The sequence below is a fragment of the Danio aesculapii genome, chromosome 1, assembly GCF_903798145.1.
Source record: "Danio aesculapii chromosome 1, fDanAes4.1, whole genome shotgun sequence".
NCBI lineage: Eukaryota > Metazoa > Chordata > Actinopteri > Cypriniformes > Danionidae > Danio > Danio aesculapii.
Genome location: NC_079435.1, coordinates 55,334,999 through 55,346,677, shown reverse-complemented (window position 1 = coordinate 55,346,677; position 11,679 = coordinate 55,334,999). Strand labels below are relative to the sequence as shown.

General features: G+C 36.2%; 1 protein-coding gene across 1 annotated transcript; it reads left to right on the top strand.

Annotated features, from left to right (window-relative positions):
- Positions 1 to 1,149: 1,149 nt before the first annotated feature.
- Positions 1,150 to 10,358, top strand: cnppd1 (cyclin Pas1/PHO80 domain containing 1). Its single transcript, XM_056463078.1, is given in 8 exon segments — positions 1,150 to 1,323; positions 1,850 to 1,952; positions 3,961 to 4,042; positions 4,121 to 4,271; positions 5,198 to 5,326; positions 5,414 to 5,475; positions 6,068 to 6,185; positions 8,799 to 10,358. Coding segments are annotated over 8 exon segments (1,314 nt in total). The 5' UTR covers positions 1,150 to 1,260; the 3' UTR covers positions 9,405 to 10,358.
- Positions 10,359 to 11,679: the final 1,321 nt, after the last annotated feature.

The following is an 11,679-nucleotide window of genomic DNA, read 5'->3' as shown; positions in this document are numbered from 1 at the left end:
TATTTTGGTGTGTGCATGAATTTAAACTGCAATGTGATCCTTTAATGGGTCATCTAATGATCCTTGATCTAAATATTCCTGACGTTATTTGTTGTATATCATAGGTCTTAAACTGGATTCCTGGATGGCCGCAGCTCTGCACAGTTTTGCTCCACTAATCAAACACAGCGTGGTTCAAGGTGTTCAAGACTACTATAGACTATTAAGTAGGTGTGAGTTGGAGGTTGTTGGAGCTAAACTGTGCAGAGCTGCGGCCCTCCGGGAATTGAGTTTGAGACCACTGTTGTATATAAACTATTGTTACATAGAATGACATTTTACTGTGGGTCTTCTGTAAATTGCAGTAAACCTTTAATGATAGTTCTTTCTTTTTGTTACTTGTTAATTGGTGTTATTACATTGTAAGTAATTAAATTATGCAGTAAATAAAAAATAATGTGTAGTAAAATAGAACATGACATATATAATATCAGTAATAGGACAACATACAGAAGGAAAAAAACTACAACGCCAGGCATAAATATCAGCAATCACATATATAGTTACATTAATTATTGAAATCATTACGGTGAAAATTTAGCTCATGATATTAAACCGTTTACGTAACTGGACGCAAGACAACGCCATAAAAGGAAATGTAAACAAACGCTGTCGTAATAAATTAGAGACGTTAATGTTACTTTCCTCTAGAGGGCAGTTGACGGCCACAAATGAGGATCCCCATCAAGTCTCCGGGGCTTTTAGTGTTATTGGAAATAATTACATACATTGCGAACAACATTTTTTAACTACTTACACAGTGTGAAGCTCTTGACATGCAGATTTAAATGTTCTTGCGCACGATTTATTAAACGCCTCAGCGAGTGCTAATGACCTAATGTCATTGGCCCATACGTGAAGCGGTGAGAAAAGTAACACGATCCATAGTACCACGATAAGTGTTTCGCTGTAAATTTCTGAAAAGCTTTACTTGCCTTTGAATAAAACCGAAAACGATAAGTTAATATATAAATGTATGTATTATAATAAAACCCATGAATGTGCTTTATGTGTTTAACTTTCCCGCGTCTTTCAAAACCAACACTGCTGTTTACGTATTTCTACGCAACTGAGCTACAGCCTGAGCGCATTGGCTTGCGTAAACTGTGATTGAGAATCGGTCGCATTGGAGCTGTCACGGCAGAGAGAGGGCGCTTCACGACGCCTTCCTTCGGCCTTTCTGTGCTTTTAGTCTTTTAAGATATATCTTGGAGGGCCAAAATGGACTTTGGCGATTTGTTCAACGAGCGGACATTCACCTTTTCGGACTTTCAGGAGTTTACGGTCAGTATCTCCAGTGATTTTTGGTCTAGTTGTGCTGTTTTGGCGGGTGACTCCGGAACTCACGCCAAACAGTCATAACGCTACGCACGAACTTTTAATCCATATTCCATGGCGTCCTTCATATAAAGCCAATAATATTAGCAAGAAATTAGTATTATTCGTAACTAAAACAAATACCTTATCTGTTTCAGTCTGTAAAACAATGTCAGTTTGTTGTGAGTGAGTATTAATCTAGTTCGAGGCTTCACCAGAGGCCCAATGTTTGGGTGTGATAGGAAAACACCATAAGTAACATAATGGTATAGTTAAAATTCATATAAGTAACGTTAACGTTGGTCTAAATATATCTTTCAAACCAGTGTAAGAATGAAAGGCATATTTAAAATGTGTTAACTGCATCTAATCGAATAGTAACATGGAGAAGAATTGTAGTGAAGTCTCGATGGTTGGTATGACAGTATCAACTTTGCTTGGAGGATTGCATATGTTTAACTCAACATTGCGCTGTTTCTGTGATCATGAATAGTTTCTGCCTGAGCATGAGCAGTGGTCTGAGAGAGTGAGGAAACGATTGTATTATGGTCTGGATTCTGACAGCACGCTGGATGCTCTATCATGCCCCATGACAGGTGAGTCAACTAAATTAAAACTAGTACAAACATCAATTCAAGTTTATTTGTATATTATTCACAATAATTATTGTTTCAAAGCAGTTTGAAAAAAGGTGAACATTATTTTATTACAATCAAATTAAGTTAAAGTTGCATTCAAATAGGCATGGGCCGGTATAAGATTCTGATGGTATGACAACCTTGAATAAAAGTATCACAGTTTCACGGTATCGTGATCACTGCTCTTAAATATATTATTTTTAAATGTCTGGGTTAAAAACAAACACTTTTTTTTTCCCACTTTGAACACAATATATTTTATTTTAAGACACATTTAAAATAATTTGGAGCAGTAAACATGTCAGGCTAAATAATTCAAATGAATAATTGACTTCTGCAGTCTTCATTAGTTTCTAAAACACAGATTTCTTTCTAATTTAAAATGGTATCTTGGAGATTTTTTTCAGCTGTTGATACTGTAGTCCTAAAAAACAACAAAAAAGTCAATAAAAAAAATCTTATATAAACCTTAGGAACGGTATAGCAGAAAATGTTGGCGGTTTTAAAACCTTGACTTTTCCAAACCGTGGTATACCTTGAAAACTATTACCATTCCCATGCCTACAATCAAATACAAGTTATTATATATAAACATGGTTAACCTGCCGTTTTAGAGCATATAGGTGTTGTCTGTGTACGTTTAAGGAAGTTTATTTGTGTATTAAGTGTATGTGTTGTTCTTGAAGTCTTCGATGGCCAGTGACTGTTGCATTTATAAACAACTAATGCAATATCATAACCTTAACCTCTCCTTCGCTGGTTTACATGAAACATTATTATAATAATAATAAGAAGAAGAGGATTCAAAGCATTTAGCAGTTTTCAATATAATTGTAAAAGTAGAAGTTGAGTGTTGTTGCTTATGTACTCAAGCTACTGTATTTAAGTTGTTTATTAATTTACAATTCAATTTAATTGTGATTTAAAGATTCATTGTAGTGTTAATATGTCTGCTATTTATTTATATTTATTTATTTGGTGTAACTAATGCAAATCACAATTAAATATAAATGCAATTTCTAAATCCATAATAATAATAATAATAATAATAATAAAAAGTGCTTCCGGTGTAATGAATGTGTCAGTGAGGGATTCATAAAGATAAGATGAGGGATTCATAAAGATAAGCAACAAAATCATAAGTTCAAGGCACTCAATGTACAGCAAGTAAAAAAATTAAAAAGATACTGAAATATAATTTCATGAGTGTAATAATAGACATTTTTATTTTAACTGGTGTAGCATCAAACTGTGCTTTGTGCATTTTCTTTAGTATTGATAGATTGTATGGCTTGTTTCATATGCAAACAAGTATCTGCATCTGAAAAGGTGTGAAACAAATTGCCTACAGGAAGTCAAGAGTTGTGACCCAACCCAACCAGTTGGATGATCTCCAGGGGGTCATATCTTTTGTTATAAAGTAGTGTCTCACCGGCAGTACTTTGGGTTAAGTTACTTGAAGACCAACGGGTTAACATCGAGGCTGAGCAACTGCACTATTCACAGTCTTCAATAAAGTCCTCTCCCCTTAAGAACTTTGGTCAACTTATTTTATGTATTAGAGTCATCTCAATAGAAAGACTATTAATAGAGCCACTCAAGAACGGTTAAGCCAAATCTAACAGTATAAATAAAGAATTGGTGTGCATTTTTATTTTGCAACAAATATATTTAGATGTTACACAGTTATTTTTACAACACACTATGTAATTAAGCTATTATAATTTAGTCATTTTAATTATTTTTAATTGTAGCAACAAAATAATTATTAGTGTCATAACGAAGCATTTGTCTATAGTTGAAGTGCATTGCTATTAATAGTTATTTTCTAGATTACAGCTTTTTTATTATAGATCACAGTCACGTTATTGCCTTACAGTACTGTCAGATTTAGTATATAGTTTAGTATATATTTAGTATTTTATTTAATATATAGTTTTCACTTCATCCATTGTTTTTGGTCTAGACATTGCTGTGGAACTTCTCCAGAAATCTGCCCCAAGTCCCATTAGGAAACTCCACAAGAAATACGCTGCACATGTGGCCAGGTATGTTTATCTCATTATGATACAATTATATTTGATTAATGTTCTCATGAGTAACATCAAACCCTGTTTGTGTTACAGGGAAGCTTGTATCTCTCCCTGTGCTATGATGCTGGCCCTGATTTACATTGAAAGACTGCGACACAGAAACCCAGAATACCTGCAACAGATCTCCTCCTCAGACCTCTTTTGATATCAATGGTAAGTCAGTTTTAGTTGTCGCTTTAGTTTAGTTAATACTTTAATGCTTACTAAATTATCTTTCTAAATATGTTATATTTATTTTATATATTACATTTTTAAATAAATTATAATAAAGAGAATAAATTAGGTAGATCAACTTTCAAGCTTTTTTTTGGGACAAACATGCCATTAAAAATTCTTTAAAAATAATATACTCTAGAATACTATAACAAATGGTATCTGATATTAGGGATGGACGATATCTTATTGCAAAATACTGATAAAAATTCTCCCCGCAAAAAAAAAGTGACTTATCGTAATAAAGATAACCTTGGATTTTGAAATGGGTTTTTATCAAGCCTGTTTACAAACGCACTTTTGCTCTAAATTCACATTGAAACACCACACAAGTGTTTAAAATGACTTTATTGTGACCAGACATATGTAATATTACAGTATGAATAAGAAATCATGCTATTTTATAGTATTTAATACAGTAATAAAAGCTAGGTCAGTTATTAACTTTTTATTATACATGTACTTTATGCTTCTAAAATACCCAGGATGGCTTGAAGATCACAAATAATCCACACATTACCACAAGCGTTTGTTTATTCTCTTTATGTTTGATACATTTATCAATTTCTATTGCTTTATTCTGTATAAAAATAAAAAATGTACAGTTTTCCATAAAGAGACTGGACCTTTTTTATTGTCTCGTAGTTGATGCATATAAATGATCGTTGATCATATCGTTTTCACAATAAATACCAGAAAATATTGTGATAAAGTTTTAAGTTCATATTGTACATCCTTATCTGATACAATATGAAGTATGTGAAAATATGTAATTCGCCAAACTTGTGTTGGATAAGTTTGAAAATGTGATTGAAAAGTGCTTAAATTTGGTTTTAGAAAAGGCGCGAGAAACATGAACAAACCAATGAGACTCTTAATTTCTCTAAATTTGTCCAGATGGTTGCCAGTAAATATTTGTATGATGAAGGAGAAGAGGAGGAGGTTTTCAACGATGAATGGGGTACTGCGGCCAAGCTGGATGTTCAGACTGTCAACACTCTGGAGATGAACTTCCTCAATGCAATTGTAAGCTTGACCCAAAGAACTAAAGGTTATTTTGTGTGTTTTTTTTCTGTGGAAAGTGATTTAAAACGAGATGTCATGTATTTGCAGGAGTGGAACCTCTTCACTGAACCAAGTGACTTCTTTAAAGTCCTCAGTCAGGTTGAAAGCAGGTTAGTTAACATGCACCACATGTGTCATAACAGTGCATCTCAAATTACATTTCCAGTGAACATTCCTCCTGGCCTTTAAGGGGTCACGGCATACCGTTTTGTTTTTCTTTTCAAAAGATCAAGCATGGTTTTCTTTATTAACATGCTCAGGAGTATTTAGGTCTTTTGCTACTGGATAGTTCAATCAAAATGAAGATTCTGTCATCATTTACTTATCATCTACTTATTCCAAACCTGTTTACGTTTCGTATTTTGAACACGAAAGAAGATACACTGAAGAACGTTGAAAAAAAACGCCATTGACGTCCATAGTATTTTTGGCTGTTTTTTTCTATCCATCTTCAGAATATCTTTTGTGTTTAACAAACAAAAGAGATTTATGAAACTAAGAAATACTTTAACGCTCTTGCAATATTTTCAGGCTATTTTTTTTACCAGTGTGATTTGTGTTAGTAGCACATTTCTCTTCAGTTTTGAGTCGTGTAGCAAAGTTCAAGGGCCTCATACCTGCTTGTTTTGTCATTTTATTATTATGTTATTATGAGTTTCAGTGTTATCGAGACGTATTTTAATTGGCTTTCTTTGCTTTTAGTATTGCAGAGCGGCAAGGTATGAAGCGAGGCTGGTTCACCTACACAGATCTCTGTGTCCTGTTGGAGAACCTCAATTGGAGGGAAGCCCTATCAGCTATAAACCAGCACTTTACCAAGGTGAATCCTCACAACTGAACAGATACGAGTAGATTCATAAACCAAAGAACTAGAATATATATGATGTGGGTACTGTATTCAAGGTCATTAAAAGCCAAACAGTATTGAAATCTTTTGTAGCTTTGAAATCTCATTTGGCTCACAAATGGCACCTATTTTTTGATGGAAAAGAATTTCAGCAAATACTTGCTTTGCTCTATTTATGGCATAACTTAACTGATGTTGCACAATTTGTGTAAAATCTAAATGTGATCTTTTTTTTCCTATGTTTACCCTATATTACTGTAGTTGTACGTTACTGCAATTATAATTCCATTGTTAAATAGATTGTTTAGAGATAGATTATATTTGACAGGGAAATTAAAATTTGCAAAGTATGTGAGTGCATATTGCATTTGCCATGCCCCTTTATAAGAAACACAAATTATGCGTGCAGAAGTGCTCCGAGATGCTGTAAACACCAGATCATGAGCTGCTCATGTGTAAATTAAAGTGACAGTTCACCCAAAAATGAAAATGGTCTTCATTTACTCATCCTCCACTAGTTCCAAACCTGTTTGAGTGTCTTTCTTCTGTTGAACACAAATGGAGATTTACTAATGAATTCTGGAAAAAGCCATTGACATCCGTAGTATTTTTGTTCCTACTATGGATGTCAGTAGCTGCTGGTTCACAACATTCTTCACAATATCTTTTTTTTTTTTTTTTGATTGGAAGAAAGAAATTCAGGTTTAGAAACACTTGAGTGTGAGTAAATAAGGACATTTTTACTTCTGGGTCAACTATTCCTTTGCTTTAGCATTGCTTATATTTAAATAAAGTGTACCCTTTATATTACAGATACTAATCAATAGTATATCACAGTTATGGTTTAGTTTATTTCCATTATAGTTAATATGTTTAAAGAATAAAGTGTGATATATTTTAAGATGTTAAGAGAGGTAAAAGTTAAAAAGCAATAGGGGTGTCAATTGTTTCTTCAGTGCACTGCGATGCAGACGCGGACAATCGGTATCGGTTTAGTAATAATCATAACCAGTTATTATGCACTGACGTCATTTATCTCATATGCGCTATGTCGCTGTAGCTTACTATGGCGAGGGAGGAGAGCGCGAGTGTTTATAACGCTTCAAGTACTTAAAAACACAGAAACTGCACAATTTCACTGCGTGTGTGTTTGCTGGATCAGTCTTTCACTGACACTTACAGCAGAAGCCCCAATTTCACTGCGATTGAGAGAATGAAAGTAAACTTAATATCTCTCTCACTGTGGCCCATTTGACCTGCTGGCGTGACTTTTAGTCTCCTTTCAGCTGTTTTACAGCGATACTTCGGGATACAGACATGAGCGTGTGACTGCAGAGTTTTCTCCACCGCGTCTATCACGGATCAGCTGTGATCGCCGCTTATCAGTGTCACTCATCTGTGAAGATCGCCAGCACGCAAGAGCCAATCGCAGCCCTTTTTGTTAAGCGTGTGATCAATCAAAGGGGTATAAGAAAACTTGGTAGACAAGGATCAGAAAGTGAGCGGGATATTTATATTTGTTTATATTATTTGCTATAAATGCTCGTGTTGTTTAAAGGAACAGTTTATATATCTGACTGTTTGTATTAAATGACAAAATTGTATTACAAATAGTATATAAATATAAATATATTTATACTGTATATTTTATTACAAGAATTGCTGCTGTGAAGAAAATATAAAACTGTGTATGGAAAACATCATCAATGCACCGTGATATCGAATTGAACCGAATCGATGGCATGATAATCGTAACCGAACTGAACTGTGAGACCCGTGTAGGTTCGCAGCTCTAAAAAGCAAGAAATTTATAAGCTTTATTGGAGAATTTTGGTTTCATATTTTGAGAAATTTAACTCTCCTTCTACTTGTATTCTTTATCATTTATTTTATTTGTAAATTTTTGTTATTGTATTTATTTTTATATGTATTATTATTAGTATTATTATTATTATTATTATTATTGATGGTGGTGGTGGTACTATTAAGGCTGATTTATACTTCTGCGTTGAGTGATCAGCATGACGCACGGCGCCTGCCTTCTACATTATCGTGCATTATACTATGTAATTACACGTCGCAATGGCGCGTAGTGCAAGCTCTGTGATTGGTCGGCTTGGTAGCGTTGATGAGTGTGGGTGGGGGTGAGAGCTGCGTGAACCAGTTGGAGCAAGTGTTTACAAGTGTCGAGTTCTGTGAAGGAGCTCCAGATGGAAATTTTGTTTTATGTTTACCTTATAATTAAAGTTGTTGCACGTCCGCTGGTTCCCACCTCAAAATGAGCGAGTTTGAGCCACTTGTACATTTAAGGTAGCGTTCAGCAAAAAACAAAACGCCAGCAAAGAAACTCGACACAGTGTAACATAAACACCTACTGCCAGCTAGTGTTTCAGAAGTGGTATTGCAGAGCAACACAAACAGCACGCAGAAGTATAAATGCACGACTACGTGCAAGGCAGGGGCAGTGGCTCACACCGATCACTCGAAACAGAAGTATAAACTAGGCTTAACTCTTTCTCTCTTTCTCTTGTTCAAGCATTGTTAAAAAAATCTTTCATAATTTGTGTTCCTTAATCTTCCCTCCAGGTTACCTGTATGTTGGGTCTCCTATACTTGACTAGCGTAGCTGGTCTCATCGCTTCCTCCACTGTCATCCACCAGCTCGGACGTCTCCCCAACTCCAGCCGCACTTACTTTGACCCAGTGAAGCAGACATCCATTCAGACACCAGCACTCCTCCCTGAGCTCATGCCGGAGTCACCACGCCAAACCTCAAACCTCCACTGCTGTGTCCTGACCAACGAAAGCTTGAAACCGCGGCCCACCACTGCCGGACCAGACCAGCACTGTTCTACCTCTTCATCCAACATGGTGCTCTGTCTCTGGGGCTCCATCCTCTCCACTCTTTCTTATTCAGACCCCTCGCTGGACGTCCAGCCTCAAGACTGTTTGGCATCAGAAGTAATCTGTCACGATCACCAATACGCAATGGCTCAGAATGCCTCCGCGACTCTTTCTGCTCCGTGGTATGCCCGTCTCTCAGCACTTTGGCTTGGGTTAGCACCATTCAGCATTGGCCCCATGTTTCCAGATGGCCATCTCAGCTCCATGCCACCCTTTGAAAGACGCCCATGTTGCCCACAAACTGCTCTGCCATTTGGGAAATCGCCATCCCTTCTCATGCCCGGCTAAACAAGTCTCATAGGAAATTAAAATCAGCTAAGTTTACATATGCAGTCAACTCAACCCTTGGTTTCCTTGTTGTTGTTGTTTACGAACCAGCCATATAGATAGTTGAGGGATATCAGTATGTGGTCAGGACGTTTATTACTGAAGTGGCATATGATGATGATTGACAGTTTGAGTTTTGATGTGTGTGTGATGCAGTGCGCGCTAATGCAAAGTAAACGAACAGGCTTTGACTTCTTCCTTTTTCCAGGATGGGTTAGTTTGGTTGCCTTCTGGTGTTGTATGAAACCTCCAGGCCATCCTAGTATAAAATAATAATAATGGTAAGTAGTTACATAAGTTAACAAAGGGGTCTCTTACACACTGAAGTCGGTGTTCTTGTTTTGGATCGATCGCCTAGCTTTTTGTGTTACGCTGACGTACTGACGGAGGGCTGTATTGTTATAAAGTTCCTTCCTGTGACGGCCTTTATTTTCAAGTTGGATTTTAAGCCTGGTTTTTGTTTGTTTGGGTTTAGAGAGGACGTGGAAGGGAATCTTAAAGGGATCAGTTGTTCAATGCACAGCTTAGTTTAAGAAACATGTAGTGTTTCTAATTGTCAAATAGTTGATGCCATACCTCATCCACAAAGCGTAGAATGCTTTAGTTATCATATTTCTTTGTTGATATCCTTAAGTAGGATCATTTGAACGGGCTATATTTGGGTTTATACACAATGCTTGACTTGATGAGTTTATTTTTGGCTTTATGTTTTGTAAGAAAGGTATAAATTGAGACTGATATAAAAACTCCCTTTAATACAGGATTACTCTTAAATGGCACATTCAGCATAATTTGTGGACTTCTCTGGTCCTGTTAACATGTTTTCTCCTGTCCTGATTTTGTACATTTTGTATAGAGATTATAAAAGAGCATATAGCTGCAGCAGTGAAAGTAATAAAACATCTCAATCTCAAACATGGTTTTGTTTTTGGTATGTTTTTTTTATTATTATTAATTTATTTTATGCTTATTTAATGCTTTATTATATGTAATGTGGTTGTAGATTTAGAATATAGTTTTTTTATTTAAAATATTAAAGTAAATTTTATACACACACACACACACACACACACACATATATATATATATATATATATATATATATATATATATATATGAAAACAGACTCAGTTGGGCATGGCCAAACTTCTTGTGCAGAGCTGCAGTCTAGGCGCCGGGACTGGAGAACGTTTGACGTCCATCATGGAGAAGCTACAGGTGTGAGTAGGTCACCAGTGTGTGTTCAGACTGGCCCATATCAATTTGCCATTATATGTCTTTGAAAACAGGTGGTATGTTAAGGCAAAGGGGTCATAAAAGAGCACGAGAGGGGACTTGGGGATACAATGCAGAACCATCTGTAAATACAGCTAGAAAACCATGAAATGTGTAAAGCATATGTTGAAACTCATGTATGTTTGAAAAGGCACATACTGTATGGGGGAGAAGAATCCAGTTTAGATGTTTGGATTATAAACACTTGTAATGATTTTCAACTTGGAAATTTCAACGAAAACATTGCCTGGTCTGATGAGTCTTTTTTTGGATGGTTGAGTCAGAATTTGGGATCAACTACATGCAAGCATGGATCCATCCTGCCTTGTATCGACGGTTCAGGCTGGTGGTGGTGTAATGGTGTAGGGGATATTTTCTAGGCACACTATGGGGCCATTAGTACCAATTGAGCATCGTGTCAACGCCACAGCGTACCTGAGTATTGTTGCTGACCATGTCCATCCCTTTATGAACACAGTGTACCCATCTTCTGATGTTATTTCCAGCAGAATAACCATAAAGCGCGAATCATCTCAGACTGGTTTCTCGAACATGACAATGAATTGACTGTACTCAAATGGCCTCCACAGTGACCAGACCTCAATCCAATAGAGCACCTTTGGGATGTGTTGGAAGGGGAGAGTCGCATCATGGATGTGCAGCCGACAAATCTGCAACAACTCTGTGATGCTATCATGTCAATATGGACCAAAATCTCTTTGGAATCTTTCCAGCACCTTGTTGAATCTATGACACGAATTATTAAGGCAGTTCTGCAGGCAAAAGGGGGTCCAACCCGGTACTAGTATATTGTACCTAATGAAGTGGCCGGTGAGTGTACATTATAAGGGCCAAAAAGATTTTTGGAAAAATATTCCAATAAAGTCTAATCTTCTGATATTCATAACCTCCATAGTTTGATTAATTAATGGAACTGCCGGAAACCACGACACTAAGTTAC